The sequence below is a fragment of the Lycorma delicatula genome, chromosome 2 (assembly GCF_047948215.1).
Source record: "Lycorma delicatula isolate Av1 chromosome 2, ASM4794821v1, whole genome shotgun sequence".
NCBI classification, from domain to species: Eukaryota; Metazoa; Arthropoda; class Insecta; order Hemiptera; family Fulgoridae; genus Lycorma; species Lycorma delicatula.
This window is the reverse complement of record NC_134456.1, coordinates 180,966,236-180,989,095: the sequence shown is the minus strand read 5'-3', so window position 1 is coordinate 180,989,095 and position 22,860 is coordinate 180,966,236. Positions and strand designations below refer to the sequence as shown.

The window sequence follows — 22,860 nt, the reverse complement described above, 5'->3', positions numbered from 1 at the left end:
TCATAGGATCCCGCAACTTCGGTCAAAATGGAAATAAGTTTGTTACTTCATAATAAAAATTTGAAAATAAAAATACTAAAATAATGAAAACTGCATATTAATTTACACAATTCCTGCTATCTGTTGTAGTTTTTAGAAGACTGTCTTTTGCAAACACTGTTTGATGGTTTATCAAATTGAAATTTTGTTTGTATTTACATATCTAAAATTTTTCTAATATATTTAATTTTATGTGATCTTTATTAATTTCTAAATTTATGTTAATATTAGAAATAGAATGTAAGATAAACCATATTAGATAAACCTAATTTATCATTTTCATAATTTCTATAATATTCAAGAAATTAGTTTTAAAGGATCTATTTGTATATAAATACCACCACAATCATTACATTTAATTTTATAAATTTCACACAGAATGTTTATTTTATTATGATTATTTTTTTATTTAAATATTTTATTGTGGTTGGGTTTGTGTGATGGTTTAAATACTTCTTTATTGAAATTTTCAGTAATGTTTTCAACAATAATATTAGTGTATAAATACTTTATGTACATGGTTCCACTTTTTAGTGTCTTATTATGTATTGGTTGTTAGGTAGTTACGTTAGTGTTTTGATAGTTGCTTTTTATAAATTATTAATTATAGTAGTACCATATCCACTTTCAAGCACTAGAAGAATAGAGGCATATCAATCTATTAAAAGATATACAGCAGTTTTACAAGCAACTATGATTATAATCCAGTTAATATAACACACAAATTGAATTATCATTCTAATTGCAGTATTATGTTTCACTTTACTTTTACAAAACATAGTCTTATAACAAATTAAATTTTTTACGAATTTATTTTAAATTGTGACCCATTTGAACATTAACAAATAGTAATACATCATCTAATGAGATTTACAGATTACTCTGACTTGCAAATTACCTCAATATCTGATGCTTCAGTAAGTACATCTTGTGAGAAATTTACTGCCTGGCTTGTTTGTTCTGAACGAAGGTGTATTAGTTGCTCATATGATTTTAACGCACTTAACTTATTTTCACGCACTTGAGCAACCTCTCTCATTAAAACCTGACAGTGTTCTTCAACTGCAGATTTATATGATACAGCAAACATCTGAACTTCCTTTTCTACTTCACTGCAACGCATCTCAAAAAAAAATTAAACAATATTAATGCATATTAATGTATAAATTAAACAAATTGGTGTATAAATTACACAATATATATATAACATTAAAAATAGACAAAGATGTGTAGAGGGAGAATTAATTCACAACTTTTTTCAACTGCATGAAGGTCAACAACATAAGTATGAGAACCTGGGCTACATAATGAGTAGTTAACTGCAATCCACATTCATTTTGTTTTCAACATCTTTGCAAATTTGGGTGGTTCATTGTCAGATTGCACCTATAGGGGCACAGTGTAGTTAATTTGTTTTTGTTATCTGAAAGCGTAAAACAAGACAATATTTTTCATTTCACCAAGTGAATGCACAATATGATGAGAAATCCATGAACAAGACAAGTTTTTACATATGGATTGACAAATTCATAAGTGGTTGAAAAGTGTTGATGAAGCTTGTTCTGGATGGCTATCAGAGGTGTTAGTTAACTGAATTTTAAAGAAAAACTTTGAATGATTATCAACAATCAATGACTTATAACTTACTGTGAAAGAAATAGCACAGAAATATGCGTTAGTATGGTACAGTCCACAATTTTATCCCTAATGACATGCAATTTTTTAAAAAAATGTGCTTATTTGATATTGAAAATGTTGACAGGCACAAACAAAACATCAAAATTACAGATCTATAAACATTCAAGGAAATTTTTTTAATATAAATTTTGAATTTATTTTAATACCTGTGGATAATTTCTAACTTTTGATTGTGTACACTGAGTGCAAAAACTGGTAGGATATGACAAATCTAGCAGTTATAAACTCTTGACCAGGTATGCCATTCACAAAAATAACAAGCATTCCATACTAGGCTTAATAGGAAAATTGATGTATAAAGTAGTTTTCTGTTTCCCTATTAACTCAACCAACTATACTTTTAATTGTCAGCATACAGCATACCAGACCCTCTGAAAGGCAGGCAATATTCAGTCCTACAAGCAACATCATCATGCAGTATATCTAATAGATTGTCACTTTACCTCAGATGCCTTAAACAAATCTGAAAGAATCTGTACAAACTTACGTTATATTAGCTGTTAGCAAAACTTGGATGAAAAAATCAACGCACTAAATAAATAATAAAATATATTAAATTAATATATAAATAAATTAATATATTTCCTTCTTTGGGAAACAATGATTATGATAACAATACTGTCTCCACTTGTTACAGGATCACCTTCATTACAATTTGATTTTATTTGTTATATGAAACCTACTATTTTCTTTCTGATTAAAATACAATCTAATTTTAATTTTATTCAGACTACAACAATCATTTCTTAAGCATCATCTATTTACCAGAATTCGATGTTGAAGATTTTGTAATCTTGAAAGACCAAGAACTGTTTCCTTAGCTAATGGTTGCGACTTAGTCAAAGCTTCTTTTAAGGTATTTTTATATTGTCTTGCAGCTTTGGCTGCTGTTTCACAAGGGTGAGTATGATGCTGTTCCATACAACAGTCACGACACACAAGGGAATTACAGAGAGTGCAAAATAACCTTAATTCACGTTTAAAATGAGCTTTACACATAACCTAAAACAACAAAATAATTATAAAACAAACTGACAATAAAATTATAAAACACTGTTGAAGAAAATATAAATAATTCAAAAGTAAATTTTAAAGAAACACTAATCAGGTACTTATGAACAAATAGTTACAAAAAGATTTAGCTCACAAACTCATCAAAACAAACCTTTTCCATAGTAAAGCACTTTAGCAATAATATCTACATCATACTACATTTAAACTTCAAATTGTTTATTATTTTAAATCTTGCCATCTCACTCACTCAATGATTTCTGAGAGACAGAATTGTGGTGGGAGATTTAGTATATCATTCACGAAGTTGATAAAACATTGTCATTTCTGTTGCAAAATTTAATCTTAAAATTTTGTTAATCAAAATATATGCAATCTCAATTTATATAGAATGCATTTCTGTTCTTTTAAAATGGCTATGTATTTTCAAAAAAAGGTTGATTATAATTACTAGTGATGATGTCATTAACAATGTCCTTAATGAATTTCTGTAGTTGTTCTGACTTCTTTTGCAGTTTTTATCTTTTAAACTTCCTTCTGCTATTAAATATCAAAGATTAAATATGTTAAAACAATACCAAATATGCTAAAGATTAAATAATTCTAATCTTGGAAATTATTTATGATATAACCTAACAAAATTCATTTTTTTCAAAGATTGTGTTAAACACAGGGACACAATTATTAAATATGATAATACAAAAACTGTAGTAAAAACATAAAAAATGTAATAATTACAAATAAAAGGAAAGCCCAGGAAAACAACTAATTTAAGGACAAGGTCAGTACAGCAATCTGAATGTATGAAAATGTTTTTAAAAATTGCACCTCATCTTCTATGTAAATAATACTGTTAATGATGCTCTTAAACCAATTCAAAATTTTAGTGTTTTAATACTTGAACTATGTTGAATTTGATCATTTAATTTTTTATTTCTGTAAAATTTGGTGTTCATAAATTTCTTATTGTAAGTCAAGTTCATCAACTTCTATGTTACGTATAAAATTTGTAAATTGTGATTAGTATATTTGTATGTATGTTCTCTTTATCTGAGATGACTTGCAAAGTTAGTTATTGATCTATGTATAGCTCTTGTATCCAGTTATTTCATTATATTTAGAGTAGTCATAATGATTTATTTCTCCTATTTATTACAATTTTTTTTAATCTTATCTATTTTGTGGTTTTGAAAGAAGCACAAAACCTTCTTTTCAGAAAATGTTGAAAATTTTGAATGAGTTGACTTACATTAGATTTTGTTTACTAATTTCTCCCCTCCCACTGAATTTAATTGGCTTAACTAGAAAAAATATAAAAGGGTTTTTACAGCTGGATGTCCTTTTTTTTGATAATTTATTATACAGTGCCAAAAGGATTTTAAATAAATTAATAGTCCCAATCCTATCATGCCTATGTTACTTTACTCGATGTTCATGTGAGATCAGCTGGCTATAAAATTAACATGATTAATTTTAGAGAAAGCAACAGCAAGCCACATAATAAAATTATGAAAATAAAATATATACTTACTTGTTTATGTGTAAATGTATTTTCAGGAACTATTTCTTGTAATGAAATTATCTCGTGTAATAAATTTTCTTTTTCTTGTACATGTAATTCACTGCAGAATAAACACATAGTGATCAAGCAATCTTGACAAATCATAGATGCCTATCAATAAGCAGTAAAAGTTCAATGTCAGCAAATAAATACAGTATAAGGTAGTATAAAAACATGCAAATTAGAAATTTATATGTACAGAGAAATTCCCAAGAAGGACCATTACTTTTGAGAATACCTTTACCTTATTCCTTCTACCTATACGAATCTGACTGTTAGTGACAATCAATTTAACACAGTTGGTTAACAGTAACAACATTTTTAAAGAATATAAAACACTAGAAGTCTATTTTTTTGTGAATATAGTGATTATTAGGTTCAGATAGATTACATTAAATCACTAGTTGATAATGCTACAATAACAAAAAAGATGGGAAAGTTAATATTCCACTACTCCTGAAATGTCTCAAGAGTAGTATCCTGGGGTGTAAAATAGATGAATGCCATTGGTTTAAGATAATTTTAACGGCTCCCTTGAAAGTGAGATTAAGGAACATGGTGCAGTCTCGGTGCATGCTATTAGAATTCATTAGTTGATAATAATCACAGCAGTTGAAATAGATAACAAATAAATAATAACAAACTTGAAGTAAATAACAAACTAAAGAAATAACAAATAAACAATTTTAAGAAAAACTTATCTTAAGTCATTTATGCTAAACCCTACATTAACACTCCTCTACACATTTGCTCCTGATAAAAATCATAGTGCTCATGCAATGAAGTTTGCCTACTTGATTTTATCTTGTAGCCAATCACTAATTTTTCTATAAGAATTAGATCTTTTACATCAAATAAACCATCTTATTAATTCCCATATCACAAGCTAATTAATTTAATTTGTTAACATAATATAGATCTTAACTTAAGAGAACAGGAGTTCTATCACTTCTTCCACTGTTTGAGTACAGAGGTTTACCTTCGAGTAAAATTAAATAAAAAATTAAACTTTTCTCCTTTTGAAGAATCTTTTAAGTATACAACAGTTAATATGAATTATGACTAATTGGTTTCAGTATTTCAGTTTGACTGTGTTGAAATTTTTCTGTTTAGATATTGGTGCTACCTTAGATACCAAGCCTAATTATTCTGTATTTTTTTTACATCATCTACTACAATCTTTGTTTAAGAAAAATATTCATAGAGTAAGAACAAGTAAATAAAAAACTATCATGAAATTATTAAAAAAAAATTTAATTGAAATCAATTGGTTTTACCAAAAAATGTAGAAATCTTCATCAAATAAATTTCATAATCCAGTAAGTTAATTATCCCCTCCTCCAATTGTTTTCCAGCTTTTTACAGCAAATCTTGGGATTAAATATTACTATACAGCTGTGCCTCATAATTTTTACTACAAGTTTAAAAAAAATAAGTAGCTTTTGATTTATGTTATTTTATGTTCTTCCTAACAATTATGATAATCCTAGCAGAAATATAAAATATTGTGAAAAATTTTAGGTAGCTTTCGGTATGTATATGAAATTTATTTAATATATGCATGGTTTTATTACACTTTTTTTTTACAGGGGATTTATGGATAAACTTAAGGGAATTTTTTTAAAGAATGATATGCAATTTAAACATTTTTTACTTAATATTGTACATTATACCACAAAGAGCCCACTGATACGTTCGTTCCTGTAAACGGATAAAAACGTTGATCAATTTGGTTTTAACGAATTGATCAATTTTCTGCTTGAACTTGCAGAATTTGATAATTTATGATATTCAAAAGAAACTAAAATATAATTTAATAACTTAGTTATTGTAAAATAATGTATTTAATTTATTTGCTAATTTTTTTCTTTTATTAATTTCAAAATTCTAAAAAATCATTTCATATCAATAAACTGTAAAACAGGTCAAAGAATAAGGCTCTAGTATTCAGTGTTGCTGAGCGATAAAGCCAGGCGATACTGCAAGGTATCAGATAGATTATATCATGGTTAAGCAAAGATTTAGAAATCAGCTCGTTGACTGCAAAACTTACCCTGGAGCAGACATTGATAGCGACCATAATTTGGTGATAATGAAATGTAGATTGGGGTTTAAAAATCTGAAGAAAAGGTGTCAGATGAATCAGTGGAATTTAGAGAAGCTTGAGGAAGAGGAGGTAAAGAAGATTTTTGAAGAGGACATCGCAAGAGGTCTGAGTAAAAAAGATAAGGTAGAAAATGTAGAAGAAGAATGGGAGAATGTTAAAAAGGAAATTCTTAAATCAGCAGAAGCAAACTTAGGCGGGATAAAGAGAACTGGTAGAAAGCCTTGGGTTTCAGACTATATATTGTAGCTGATGGATGAACATAGAAAATATAAGAATGCTAGTGATGAAGAAAGTAAAAGGAACTGTCGGCAATTAAAAAATGCTATTAACAGGAAGAGCAAACTGGCGAACGAAGAGGGGATTAAAGAAAAGTGTTCAGAAGTGGAAAGAGAATGAACATTGGTAAAATAGACGGAGCATACAGGAAAGTTAAGGAAAATTTTGGGGTACATAAATTAAAATCTAATAATGTGTTAAACAAAGATGGTACACCAATATACAATACGAAAGGTAAAGTCGATAGATGGGTGGAATATATTGAAGAGTTATATGGAGGAAATGAATTAGAAAATGGTGTTATAGAGGAAGAAGAGGAAGTTGAGGAGGATGAAATGGGACAAACAATACTGAGATCTGAATTTAAGAGAGCATTAAAAGATTAAATGGCAGAAAGGCTCCTGGAATAGACGGAATACCTGTAGAATTACTGCGCAGTGCAGGTGAGGAAGCGATTGATAGATTATACAAACTGGTGAGTAATATTTATGAAAAAGGGGAATTTCCGTCAGACTTCAAAAAAAGTGTTATAGTAATGATACCAAAGAAAGCAGGGGCAGATAAATGTGAAGAATACAGAACAATTAGTTTAACTAGTCATGCATCTAAAATCTTAACTAGAATTCTATACAGAAGAATTGAGAGGAGAGTGGAGGAAGTGTTAGGAGAAGACCAATTTGGTTTCAGGAAAAGTATAGGGACAAGGGAAGCAATTTTAGGCCTCAGATTAATAGTAGAAGGAAGATTAAAGAAAAACAAACCAACATACTTGGCATTTATAGACCTAGAAAAGGCATTCGATAACGTAGACTGGAATAAAATGTTCAGCATTTTAAAAAAATTAGGGTTCAAATACAGAGATAGAAGAACAATTGCTAACATGTACAGGAACCAAACAGCAACAGTAATAATTGAAGAACATAAGAAAGAAGCCGTAATAACAAAGGGAGTCCGACAAGGATGTTCCCTATCTCCATTACTTTTTAATCTTTACATGGAACTAGCAGTTAATGATGTTAAAGAACAATTTAGATTCGGAGTAACAGTACAAGGTGAAAAGATAAAGATGCTACGATTTGCTGATGATATAGTAATTCTAGCAGAGCGTAAAAAGGATTTAGAAGAAACAATGAACGGCATAGATGAAGTCCTACGCAAGAACTATTGCATGTAAATAAACAAGAACAAAACAAAAGTAATGAAATGTAGTAGAAATAACAAAGATGGACAACTGAATGTGAAAATAGGAGGAGAAAAGATTACGGAGGTAGAAGAATTTTGTTATTTGGGAAGTAGAATTACTAAAGATGGACGAAGCAGGAGCGATATAAAATGCCGAATAGCACAAGCTAAACGAGCCTTCAGTAAGAAATATAATTTGTTTACATCAAAAATTAATTTAACTGTCAGGAAAAGATTTTTGAAAGTCTATGTTTGGAGTGTCGCTTTATATGGAAGTGAAACTTGGACAATCGGAGTATCTGAGAAGAAACGATTAGAAGCTTTTGAAATGTGGTGCTATAGGAGAATGTTAAAAATCAGATGGGTGGATAAAGTGACAAATGAAGAGGTATTGTGGCAAATAGATAAAGAAAGAAGCATTTGGAAAAATATAGTTAAAAGAGGAGACAGACTTATAGGCCACATACTAAGGCATCCTGGAATAGTCGCTTTAATATTGGAAGGACATTGCTGAAACATTAGTTTTTATTAACATTAAATATTTATATAATTATTAATTCAACAATCTTACAGGATAGATTTTAAAAATTATTTTATTATATAATCAATAAATATTGAAACGTTAACGCGCATATGTATCAAACAATTCGAAAACATTCTCGGTTTTAGTATCGATCATTAAGTCAACGTCGGCTATTGATACACATTTTCAACTAAATTTTATACAACAGACACACAATTCACAATCTTAACATTAAGAGCCGAGACCATATAGGTAAGATAACATTAATAAAACATACCTTTAGAAATTAACAGTACCTCGTTTTTTTTTTGTTTTTTTATCGTTAACATGTTTTCTTAATTTTAATTTTTTTTCTAAATGTTTACTTTTGCAAAAACGTGAAACAATTATTTTTTCTCGATAGCGCCAGCTGCAATCTTATTTTTCGATTTTTTTTTTTGTATTTAATTTAAATCGGCGCGATTAACAATGTATTAAACATTAAAAATTTTATATTTCTTTTAAAGACTCGATAAAATTACATGACACTACTTAGCGCTACAAGAGATCTAGGCTTGAATTATCGTTAGAAAGCGGCCTTCTTAGGTCCGGCTTTACGCGAGGGCAAAATTTGCCTAATCGTTTAAGAGAATTTATCTGGACGGTTAATAAAACTATTACCCGTTTTCATGAACAATCGTACAGTAAATTATTACGAGGTTCGTACAAATATAAACCGGTATTGTGCCGCGCGAACCGACGAACAACACAAATGCGGGGCTGAGATTTCTCAGCCCCGCATTTCTCTTACTGATCTAGTAATATGAGTAATAAAGTCCCTTTATTACTCATATTACTAGATCAGTACTATTCATATCTTCATGAGTTGCTGATTAACAAAAGTTTTAGATTTCTAGTGTGTCATATAAATAAAAGTTAATAATAATTATACTATTCTGTTTAGTGAACTCCTGCATATTGGTTACAAATGTTAATTTCAACCTAATGGTGTAATGTAAAATATTCAGTTTTTATTATTGGATTATTTGGTGAATAATCAAAAATGAAAATGAAACAATCATACAGGAAAAAGAAAGATAACATGAAGAAATATATCTCAAAAAACCGACAAGAAGATGAATATGAAGGGGAAGGAAATTTTAAAGCCAAAGAAAGAATAAGGAAATTAAGAGAAGATGATAAATATAAAGAGGAAGAAAATATTAAAACCAAGGAAATAATAAAAAGATTAAGAGAGGATAATGAATATAGAGAGAATTTAAAAACTAGAGAACATGTACACAAATTAAGATCAAAAGAATTATATCAAACCAGAGCGATTAAATAATTGGCAACAGTAAACAAATAAACGAAATAATGATCAACTCTGACTTAGGAAGAATATTGTCTGACAATATCAGAAGAGTAATGTACTAAAATATAAAATTTTTTTATAATTTATTAAAGATCGGGCACGTATGCGTCAGTGTATATGTTGTTCTTGTGAGGGTCTATTTTTCAGTCACTTTGTAATTAACTTTAATGTAGATAAAATTAAACAGAAATTCCAGAATAATTTTAAAAAATTAAACAGAAATTAAAGTAGAAAATCCAAAAATAATACGATTCTAAATTATAATTTTCAATTAATATTAAATAATCAGATACTTCACCAAATCTATTACATTATAAATTTTAATAATGTTATAAATATTATTAATAAATTATTAATATAAATTTAATAGGCATTATTACATATGTAATAATGCCTATTAAATTACATATACACATTTTTAAGTACATAAAATTTGATTTCACTAATAACTTTTTTAATTATTATTATAATTTTTTTAAATTATTATTATTGAATTATTATTTATTGTAAACCTTTCTTTACAATCACAGGTATATATTATTTACATAATTTACAAATGTATATTAATTATTAAATAAATATATTTAAATTTAAAAAAAAGTTAAAAAAAAGAGATGAAGTCCGATTTGAACCGATGTGCCTTGCCTTGTAAGATCCAAATATTTCATTAATTAAAACTTTATTTGGCTATAACTCTGGAACCATTGAAAATAAGTATCACTTATGATATCGTTGAAAAGCTCTCAATGAGGGCTTATTACTGCAGTTAAGAAAAAGTCCAAAATCAAAATTTTTTGAGATTTTGGGCTTTTTTGGATACTTTTGGTCCAGTCAATTGCAATCAAAAGGAGAGGAGCCAACTAGATGTTACAACAATCCAGAATTTCAACATCCTACGGCTAATCATTTTTGAGTCATGTGAGATACATGCATATAAGTACAGAAATAACATTGAAACTAGTCAAAATGGATTCAGGGATGGTCAAAATGTATATTTCTGTTAAATCTGAAAACCGAAATTTTTCACATAATTCATACAAGGAAGTAAAAAAACTGAGAATTGAGAAATTAATATCAAATTATGAATCATTAATTCATTCAATATCAAAAAATGTTTACTCCAGAATTTTACTATACTCTGTGAAAGAAAAAAATAACTTGCAAATAGTTGTAGAATTAAATTAATTAAAAAAAAAATTAATTAAAAAGTACATCAGTATATGTACTTGAGATAATTATTGGTGAAGAAATAATAATTTATATTCAATGATCAGTTAACCATTAAATTTCAGAAAAATGCTTATTTAGTTAAGTAAATCACAAATATTAAATTACTACTTACTGGTACATCTCCCTTACATAAATTACAAATTGCAGATTGTTGTAATGCTGTCAACATCCTGTTTTGAATTATATAATTCAGTGGTAAATCTATAATTTCATCTTCTGATAAGTTATTTTCAGCTTCACAAACTGGACATTTAATTACCTGCGAGATTAAAACAATATAATTTTCAAACAAAAGCTTTATTTAAGAATAAACTGTATTTCATCATTTGAAACTAAATAGCTTTTGAACATAGCTCTATAAAAAATAAAAATGAACTCATTCTACCCTCTGTTGTCTTAACAGAGACTGTTTATTATTATTAGAATTTTTCATTTTCTTGGACTTGTACGTAGTTATTTTAACAAGAAAGATTAAACAGATAAAATGGTAGGAGAAAAGATTATCCTTGCCAGTTATACTTGAGATCAGCCAATCTAAGTTAGTAACCACTATACAAAGAAACCGGAGATAGTTGCCTTAGTGTGGCACAAAAATTAACTTTTTAAATTAAATTAACTTTTAATGTAAAATTAAATTTTGTTTATTTTTTCTGCATTGAAAAGACTAAATAAATCTTCTTTCATCATTTCTGATATTGAGCAGTATTTCAATTAATTTTTTTTAAATTTCAGTTGAAGTTCCAACTAGCCTAGCGAGACCAAAAGTTATGTTCTAGTGAGTCCCTTGTCACTGCAACATTACTTTAAATAATGCATGTGTGTTATCTGTATAAGTTAGTGACCAGTTTAGGGCCTTTAAGTATTCCCTCCGGATCTGTCCATGCATGAAGGATTTCCACTTTTGTTATATGAATTAGGATTCAACACATTGTAGCCTAATCACACTTAAACTGGAAAATTAGTCTTATATGCCTTCATTCCTGGTTTGAAAAAAAATTTATTATGTATACTTGTCTGTTCAGCTACATTTGATTCACAGATTGTTTTGGTATTGTGTTTTGATATCACCTCAATGATAGACTAAGTTAAAAAACCATAAGAGATTGTATCTTCTAAAATTTTAATAATTAACTTAAAATATTTTTCTGCTCATTTTTCACAAGCAATACAAAATTAACAAGTCAGGAGAATAAACAATAAACAAAATACTTATTTTAAATGTTTTATACACATAAAAACTGCTGCTTGGAATACTGTGAATCACTTCTGAAACTAGGTATGAAAATGATTAAAGTGTCACCATTTTGGTTAGGGTTATCATATTATTAAAGTTGACAACACTTGATATTTGCCAGCCTCTGTGGCGCAAGTGATAGTATCTCGGCCTTTCCCGAGTTTTAATCCCAGTCAAGGATGGCATTTTCACATGCTACAAATCATTCATCTCATCCTTTGAAGCGATGCCTAATGGTGGACCCAAAGGTTAAACAAAAAAAAAATCTTTTTTTTACATTAAAATTGTTTTTCAATGCCCTTTAAAATAATGTCACAATCCTACCCTTTCCACGAAAACGTTTTTAGTTAACCACCCAAGGCGGCTTCCTAGCTGGTTTGAATATAATTATTTCATACTAAAAAATACGCTGTTTTGAGGTAAGAGCATTAGTTAAATTTAATTTTTCTACATTTAACAGCTGAAAAGCTGTTTACGGGTTTCTATAGTTTATACATAAGTTTATTTAAGCACATATCTAATAATTTAATAATAAAAATTTCATTTTTACCTGAATATGCTGCATTACTTTTTCAGTTGGATGATTGGTAATATCATTTTCATAGCATGAACTACATGATCGAGATCTATGTAAATGATTTCCAAATTCACAGCTGTCTTTTCTTGGTCCAATCCAATTGTTACTATCTGAAACATGTTACAACTGAATATTTTATTGCATTACTTATGTACTTACTTAAGTGGTCAGTCTAACTTTAAGATATTTTTACCATCCCATCTAGACTACATTTCTCGTAGTCATGCATTTTACCACCCACTTCCAATTTTGAACTTATGAGGTCTGTTCAGAAAATAATCGAACATTTTTAATTACGCCCCAACTGAGATATTTAGTGACGTGCGATTGCCAGCATTGTGTTCTAGTGGTGGGATAAACAATTCTTTTTCACGAATCGATTCTTTCAATCGATTCTCAGAAAGGATTCGTAAAAAAAGAATCGTTCGTCCGATTCAATGATTCTTTTCCTAATGATGAAAAACAGCATGGGTTTTTCATCAGGTATACATGGTCCTAATCTCCTTGTGTAATCTCTCTGATCATCATTAAATGCCCAAAATTTACAAAAGTAGAAAATGTAATTTTAGGAACATTCATCTTGATAGGAGTTTAGAAACTCTTTATCAGGATTTTGCAGTTTACTTCTTTTTCATTTCCTAAAATCCTTTTACCACCTTCGCATGCTGCTAATTCCTTTTGATTGAGTTTTCTTTTAAAAGTGGGGTTGCAAATCACTTTTCTAACTCCAGCTTAGTAACTCTAGCCTTGTATACCTTGTAACTCAAGCCTAGACATACTAGCCTTGTGTACTATCTCTAAGTTTGCATCACATAATTGTGGACAAAGATTTCTTAAATATTTGAGACTTCACTTCCTTTATTCATAGCCAACAAAGGTTCTCAGAAGGATCTATATTTTTCATCATCCCTGTCACTAAGCTCTGAAATGTTAATATTATCTTACTTCAAATTGTGAAGTTGGTATTGGTAAGCCTTCTCCATGAAAAACTGATGTAAGAGCAAAATTACATATGTGGATATTCAACTTTCTGTATTTTTTTTTCTTAATATCCTTCTGTCTTTGTAAGGGAAAAGTAGCAAAGATCACAATGATGACTGCAGCTCACATCAAATCACAGCAACAGCAAACAGCACAGAACCTTTCATCCATTGAACTAGAGTCATTATAGTATATAAGAAATTTTTTTTATCCTGATCCCCGATTTTTAACCAAAATTCAGAAAGTAGGTTTTTATCACTTTTTCTCACATAGATCTAAACCTTACAGCCTTTAATAAACCTTATAGAATATAGCTTTAATAAAAAAAAATCAACAAAAATAACAATACTCAAACCTACATTTCATCTGCTATGAAAACATGACAATTTGAAATTAAAATGTACTTAAAAAAAACACACATGATCACACTGAACAATATCTTTTTCGCAACTAGGAATAAAACAAAGACAACATTTCAGTACTTCCCACAACTAAGTGGTAGAGTTGCCAAATGTGACAGAGAAAATATTAAATTATGATAAAGGATGACAATTAATGATATAGTAACATATTAATGTGATGTGTTGGGACGTTTTTATTATTCATTTTGCTTGTGATTATTTAAATTACAAGCAAAATTAATAATAAATTAATAATTTGTACCATATTACTGATACACAGTTGACCAAGTGTTATTACAATCTTCTGTAGTGGAGAATCCAATAGCACCTGGTGCTGATGGCACCTGCTTTAAAATGATTACAAATTTGTTTTCCTAACCTTTTGTAACTGAGAAAATATTAAATCTATATTATGTTTCTTCATTTAATGTTGTTTTTGTCAGATTTAGTGTGTTTAAATTTCATATTCTTCAAGCATGTTGTAAGCCATCTTGTTTACATGTGTTCATGTGAAATTTATGTGTTATTAATAACGTGATTGATTGATGTGATTAATAATTTGGTACATTTGTCCTGCTTTTATGAAATGGTTTGACAAAGCTGATTCTGTAGTGTGTAGACCCTGACTCAGTGGGTGAATGTATACCCACTCTGTCAGAACAATATTTAGTGCAAAGCACTACAGTTTAATTTCTATAATACTGATTCCTGTGTATGTTCAAGTATTGCCTGTTTGCTGTATGATTTTGTGCCTTCCTTTTGCTGTTTTGAAAACAGCATCCCTTCTTTCCTGTCATTAATGTGGGCAATTTTATATGACTGTAGTTTGATCTATGTTGTGTATTTTCTTTTACTACTTATGTTTTTTATTATTTTTTCTGTGTTTTATGTAACATGTTTGGATAAATGGCTATAAATTTATATCAGATGTATTATTTTACTGAGTTCTTCAGTAAAACTATGCTGAAAAGTGTGTGCATTAGGTGATATAAAATTTGTAAGAAAGCTGCATGCTTGTGCTGAATAAAATTGTTATGTGTGCCGGAGATAAGTGTATCAGTGATGGTGGACTTTCTATATACTCGTAATTTAAGATTGTGCTTATCTATTTTAATTATATGCATTCAAATCTAAGAGATTTGTTTTGTTTATATTCTGCTGTATGTAATCTGGGATGTAATATGTTGATAGTTGTAAAGAAGGAATGATATTGGTCTTGTGTTTCTTTCTCAATGTGCTTGAGCAATATGAAATTTATAAACACTAAGTTTGATAAAAACGACATTCCAGATAAAAAAATACAACACAAACTGAATGTATTATTTGAAGTCATATTTTATGACATCATAATTATGATATTTTTAGGTTTGATTTACATCTTGGTATAGCAGTTGTGAGTCCACTCAACATTTTCTATATCAGATATGGGAGAGGGTAAACAGTCACAGATTAATTTTCACATTTGGTTCAAGTTGAAGAAGTTTTTTGTAGTAGATATATATCCTGCAATTGGTTAGTGTTGTAAAAATTGGTTTTGTACATTTTAATAGGACTTTTTGTTGATGCTTCAATCTTGATACTTGGTCTCCTGTTTTCATTCCTTAATTTCAGCAGTCAGTTCTCTTTAAATGTTGCTACATTTAATAAATGACTGATCACAGTTGAAATAGGTCTTAACATCCAATCACAATTTGGATCTATATTGATATAGGCTATCTTATTAACATCACAAATCATCAATTTTAATCTTGTTAACAAATACATAATCTTACCAGGCGTGTAAATATGAAACCAGAATTTTTGTATAGAAAATACATGTTTATTGTATGAAAATGATAAAAAATATTTCATTCAAAATATTGTCTATCGCTAGCTCTACATTTTTTCTATCTCTGACAATTTATTAATGTCATAACAAAAAACTGTTGCTCTTTTGAGGCGAACCAGTCATCGAGCCATTTTCATAAGAAGTGAAGTGCTGCTCAGCAAGTGTGTGTCCCATCGATGCAAATAAATAGTAGTCTGATGGAGCCAAGTCTGGCGAGTAAGCTGTCGTAAGTATGCAAAAGTATCTCCCAACTGAACACCTCAATCGTTTCCTTGACCGGTTTTGCTGTGTGTGATGGTGCATTATTGTGAAGCAAAATCACCAGTGTTGCCCTTTTTGATATTCTGATCGTTTTTCATGCAATGCTTGATTCAAATCAATCATTTGTTGTCAGTAGTGTTCAGTATTAATGGTTTTGCCAGGTTTTAGCAGCTCATAATAGATCACACCCTTCTGATCCCACCAAACACAGCATTGTCTTCTTACCATAGCGATTTGGCCTTAAGATTGATGTTGATGGTTTGCCTGGAGTTACCCATGATCTTTTACACTTAGGATTCTTGAAGTATATCCACTTTTCATCACCTGTCACAATTCGATGGAGAAATGAGTTTCTTTTGTACCTGGTGAGCAGCATTTTGCAAGAAGTGTTTTGGTTTTCTTTCTGTCTTTCATTCAGTTCATGTGGAACCCATTTTCACATCTTCTGGATCTTTCCCATGGCTTTCAAACATATGGATATGGCTTCTCATGTTACATTTAATTGATCCGGGAGTCGTTGCATTTGAGCATCATCCTCATCCAACAATGCTTGCAATTTGTTGCCTTCAAACTTTTTCGGTGGTCTTCCACATTCTTTGTTTTTCACATCAAAATCACCACTTTTGATTTTTTTTAAACTACTCAAAGCAATGTGATTTACGAAGAGCATGCTCACTGTAAGCTTCGACAAGCATTCGATGTGATTCTGTAGCAGTTGGTCTTTAAATGGTAACAGAAAGTCAATGCTGTCCGCAAATTGTAGTTTGAGGTACAAAACTCGACATGTTCAACGCTAATTAAAAGTATGCTGTTGTATGAAACTTGTACTGTTGTGAGTTGAAAATCTTTGTCAGTTGCTAGGGCCACCTATGGGCAAATTCCGGTTTCATGTTTACACATCTGGTATATGTTTTAGCTGCAATAAAAATTTTAACAATTACTAGACAAGTATGTATTTAATTACCTTTACACTTTGAAACCAAACACTACTGATAAATTAGTCAGAAAAAATGTACATAAAATTTAATATACCTTTCCTACACTCTAATTAATTTTGACAAGTTTAGAACAACAAAAACAGATAACGCGTAAACAAATACTATTATTGTATTAATTTTATAGTAAAAATGTTTATCTAGCTAATTCATCATCATTTATTGGCAGTTTATGCTTATATTTTGTAAATGAACTGTCAAATAGTTCATAATTAGCTAAATACACTTTGCTAATGATGGCTAATTTTTTTAGTACAGCTAATATAATCTAAAATAGTATTAAATTATAATATTAAAAAAAATGCTATTTAATGTCATAAAATTTTGTGGTAGTACCTTGAGAATGAGTTCCATTAACATTCTGATTTTGCACTTCTTTAATTTTTCTTTTTATGAGGGGAAGAAGACATTTTGTACAGAATGTATGTAAGCATGGTAGAATTCTTGGTTCAACAACAGCTCGCTTACAAATTCTACATTTTAATGATGCATCACCAATTGTTAGCTGTAGTCTAAAAAAAAAAAAAAATTAGTTTCAGAATTATTCAGTTAATAAATATTTGTATAAAATTTATTTCAGTACTTCGGTGAAGTTTCTAAAACATTTAAATCATATTTCAAAACAAGTGAAATAGAATATTACATCTATCAATTTTTTTGTCCTGGTTAGTACAATGCTTATATTGCCTTTCTATTAAAAGTTCAACTCTACAGTTTTTATTTTTTTCATGCTTAATTTTTCCATTCAATCTTCTGGCAACAGCATATCCTGGCCAGGAGAACCAAGACTGTAACAGTTACTTGTGTATTTTCATTATGAAAATAACCTAAGACCTCTGAATGGATATGGAAATCCACAATATTTATCTTGGACCTACAGAGATTCAATAAGGATTTGTAGCATGTCCCTTGTTTGGTAGAACTCGTAGAGATCCATAGCAACTCAGCCTTTCATCCAAAGGTCCTGGGTTTGAATCCCATTCAGGCATGGCATTTTTCACATGCTACAAAAATTCCATTTCCATATCCCACACACAAGCTTCAAGCTTATGTGGCGATAATGTCAAGCAAAAAAAAAAGAAGAAAAATCTGCTTAAGCAAGAGTATTTGTTCCTGGAGACTTAAAGTTTAGCATAAGACTTAATCACAAAATGTTTTGAGTCAAGAAGCACCTTACTTGCTTAATTGAAAAAAAATGAGCAACACTATGTCAGTTAATCAAGAAATTCATTTAATAAATTACACAGATTGAAACTATATTTCTAATAGAGATGGAAGAGTTTTACAATAAAATAAAAAAGTAGAGCGATACCAAATAATTAAAATAATAATAATAATTTGAATAAACAATTAATTTGTTCCCTTTATGTAGGCTTACAATAATATAAATATAATTCATTAAAATATGAACTGTATTCCCTGGGTGTATCAGGGAATACATTGTATTAATTTATACAAATTTTTACCTTACCCTTTTATCAACATCTTGAAAATGGGATGCCCAATCAGTGTACCTAGTCAGTGTAGCACTGAACTTTGGAGGTGAATATTTTTCATTGATCTCTTAGTTTATTTTTTATAGTCCACTATATTAATTTTCACCCTTATGGCCAGTAATGTATTTATTAATTAGAAAATTCAACATAACAGAATACTCTGATAGGCTTCAAAAGCGACTTGAAAACCTATGAAAATGAATACCTAACAAAAAAATTATACATTTTGCCACTTGCATGAATCTATTGTAGTGTATCTTAAATCACAGACATTAATTAAGAAAGAAAGATGTGAACAAAAAACTGGACAGATGGAAGGACCCTATCGCTTTAAACAGTTCAAAAAATAATAAAATAGTGTAAATCATTTTAAAAATTAACTGATAAGAATTTTTTGCAGAAATTCAGACAGCAATAACTTGTCATTGTAGTGACAGTAAATTTTATTTAAGGATAATTCAAACTTGATTTTTTATTAAAAAAAAGTAATAAATAAGTTAATGTTTTTATAAATCTGTATTCTACAATATTACATTGATGATGAAAGTACTTCATGAAAATGCTAATTTTGATAAGTATCTTACTATTTTTATAGTATAGTTTTATACTTAAAAAATAATAAATAATAAAAAGTGTTCTGTCAAAAACCATAAATTTTCTTGCCACATTTTGTTTTGAATTAGTAAGAATTTTTATTAGAATTTTCTGAAACTTGTATTTTTCAATTGACTTTATTCACATCAATTTTCTCAGAATTACATTTACAATCTTTGTTAGAAATTCTAACTCTTTTACAAACAATTAACAAAGTGAATTTATAGCAAATCTAAAAAAGAAGATTTTCAAATTCAATTTTTTGGGCTTTACAACAATTTTCCAAGAAACTATTGGAAACTCTGGGACCTGCTTTATTAAATTTTTTAGGACAAAAAGGATGTAAAACTACAAATTTTCTCCTTAATTTGAACTCTAAGAATTTCAGTAAGGTAAGGTTTATCCAAGGAACAGAAGTAGAATGAAGTATCTTAATAGACAGGCCTTGAAAATAAGAGTTTCTCTCCATATATATTATAGACAGCAACATTTTCTTATATTGTCCTAAATCAACTTCTAAAATATTATCGAGCAATTTAAGCCATCATATATTTTACAAATATTTTTTAGAAATGTATTGTTTTCAAATGAAATAGCTGCAGTCAATTATGTATTTTTCTTATGCCAGTTCCATGGCTCTAGCTCAACACATTTACTGGAAACCAAGTTCATCATACCACTTACAGATATATATGTGTGGTAAAGAATGATTTAATAAATCAATTAAAAATTTACTTTGTAATGCTGACTTATTCATGCCTTCTATCAAAACAATCTTTAGCATACTACTATTTTTTTAGCAACCATTATTAAGTATATAAAAGTTGGTACCAGCTATCACATACATGATTTTTACTTAAAAACATAAAATTATAAAAATGTAAGGAAAACTGTGTTGCTTTATTCTAGTTAAGCACAACTTAAAACAAAAACAGCATAGCTTTTTCTACATTTATTACTTTTAAAGTTTTAAAATAAGAATTATTTATTTGATATAGTCATTGAAGAAGTAGTAATGTGCTGTGCAAAAACCACTTCCAATGAAAAGCACAGACAGACAAAGACATGAAGTAAATTTAAAACTTATTTATGTAAATCTATAAAATACTGCAACTATTTAACTTTTAAAGCAGTCTAATCAGTCTTTAAGCTTTATATTTATTATGCCTATATAAAATCCCACTTAAAATAAAACCTTGACGTAGTTCATAAAGTCAGACACATATATGGGCTGTTATATCTTTCTTTGGTGCTACTAAGTATGATTTATTACACCAAGTTTTAGTAGCAAAAAACTGTGGCATTTCCATTTATTTATATTTACAAGCTTAAAAAAAAAGTCATTACATATCTAACATATAACAATATTCACTTGTATTAAATCAGATGACTGATTCATATTTCATTTCATCCAACTGTTTAATTTAAAAAATCTGATATGGACACCACATAACTGCCTTGTACACCTATTAAATTACATATACACATTTAAAAAAAATGAAAAGTATGTAAAATTTTATTTCATTAATAACTTCTGATATTTTGTTATTGTTATTATTGAATAATTATTTATTGTACAATTTTTTTTACAATCAGAGATTAATAATTATTAATAAATCAATATATTTAAATTAAAAAAATAGGAGATGGAAGTCTGATTCAAACCGATGTGTCTTCCCCTCGTAAAATCCAAATATTTCATTAAGTAAATTTTATTTGGCTATAACTCTGGAACCATTGAAAATAAGTATCACTTATGATATTGTTGAAAAGATCTCAATGAGTGCTTATTACTGCAGTTAAGAAACAGTCCAAAATCAAAATATTTTGGGCTTTTTTGGACACTTTTGGTCCAATCGATTGCAATCAAAAGGAGAGGAGCACAACTAGATGTTACAGCAGTCCTAAATCCAAAATTTCACATATGGCTAATTTTTTTTGAGTTATGTGAGATACATACATATGTATGTACAGAAGTCACATTGAAACTAGGCAAAATGGATTCAGGAATGGTCAAAATGAATATTTCTGTTAAAATCTAAAAACTGAAATTTTTCACGATCACAATACTTCCTTTTCTTTGTACAAGGAAGTAAAAATATATATTATTACCTTTTGAATTTTAGTTTTAACTAATCTAAAAGATCTAATCAAAATTTTAAATATTTGATTTTCTAAAATAACATTACTCTGTTGGTGAATTTTAAATAATATTTTTCTTGAAATTTTATAAACTCATTTAATGTGACTGAATATGTTTTCTGTTATTTAACTAATAATGTCTTAAAATTTTTTATTTATGCTGTATAAATTTTATTTATTGATAATCTTCATGAAGTTGCATCATTATTATTTCATAAAATTATTTGTATTTATTAATATGGACTTTATTTGTTTGACTATAACTGGTTCAATATTTTTCTACTTTGTAATGCTGTTGTGATCAAGGTTTTTCTGTGGTTTCACTTTATCTTCCAAACAAATACTGGAGCAGTTCCTTTTTTGTTAATTGTTTAACTATGGCAGCATAAATGCAAAGAAACATAATTAAAAATCTACAGGTAGAGAACGGGGTAGAATTAATAACCTGTCATAAAATCTACACAATAATATTTCAGTCCGATTTTAAAACTCACTAAAAGAAGAATAAGCTAGAGAAAATGGGAAATTAAAAATATTTATTATTTAGTAACATGAGTAACCAGGACCAAAGTTAAGATATTTTTTTTTGTAATCATTACACCATAATTACATAAAATATTGTACTTTAAATATAATAATATATAACAAACTGAAATTCAAGAGTGTAAAAACCAAATTTAAAAAAATATATGTTAAATTCCCAACATACTTAGGACGTCTTAGTCGAACACTGGCAACAGTAGAAGATTCAGTAGCAATACTCTCAGTGGACTGTCTTTTAGGAGAACCTTCTCTGTCTTCTAACTGTTGCCTCAATGAGTTATTTTTGAACATATTTCAACAATTTTAACCTAAAATTGTTTTTATACAATTAGCGATTTGAAACAGCACTCACTGTTATTTTCATTTAACTGAATCTTCCACTACATTTATATTGTTTTACACGGTCATATTTCACAAGAACTTTTATGCTCACTTTGAATTAGTTGTTAAGTTTAACTAATACAGGATATATTTATTTGTCAATCCCCACTTTAAGCCATCCAACTGCATTTGTTCGCAACAACACTGTTATGGCTTCTTAAATAAAGATACCTTTGCTCGAATATTTTCTATTTCATTGTATTTATTACATAACACTTAAACATCTTTATTTTCAGTAAACAGATTAAGTACTGAACATAACAATTTCTGTTTTTGTATAGATTTCTACTGAAATTTACAACATTTTACATTTTAAAAGTTTAACTTTATATCTGTTATCTGAAAAAATGATTTTAAATCTTGATTATATCTTAATAAATTATTTGAAATAAAAAAACTTTAAAAATAATTTTGGAAAACAATGCTTTTTAGCTAACAGGAGATAA

The 22,860-nt window shown here is 28.6% G+C and overlaps 1 protein-coding gene across 2 annotated transcripts in view; it reads right to left on the bottom strand.

Annotated features, from left to right (window-relative positions):
• LOC142319473 (E3 ubiquitin-protein ligase TRIM45) overlaps window positions 1-22,484 on the bottom strand; it is a 40,526-nt gene extending 18,042 nt beyond the window's left edge. For both annotated transcript variants that reach the window (XM_075356792.1, XM_075356793.1), the window contains exons 1-7: window positions 22,200-22,484; window positions 17,595-17,770; window positions 12,766-12,902; window positions 11,094-11,240; window positions 4,280-4,420; window positions 2,503-2,739; window positions 938-1,162 (exon numbers count right to left, since the gene is read on the bottom strand). In XM_075356792.1, coding sequence (XP_075212907.1) covers window positions 938-1,162; window positions 2,503-2,739; window positions 4,280-4,420; window positions 11,094-11,240; window positions 12,766-12,902; window positions 17,595-17,770; window positions 22,200-22,324 — 1,188 coding nt within the window. In that variant the 5' untranslated portion in view covers window positions 22,325-22,484. The remainder of the gene's footprint in view (window positions 1-937; window positions 1,163-2,502; window positions 2,740-4,279; window positions 4,421-11,093; window positions 11,241-12,765; window positions 12,903-17,594; window positions 17,771-22,199) is intronic.
• Between the last annotated feature and the right edge of the window lie 376 nt (window positions 22,485-22,860).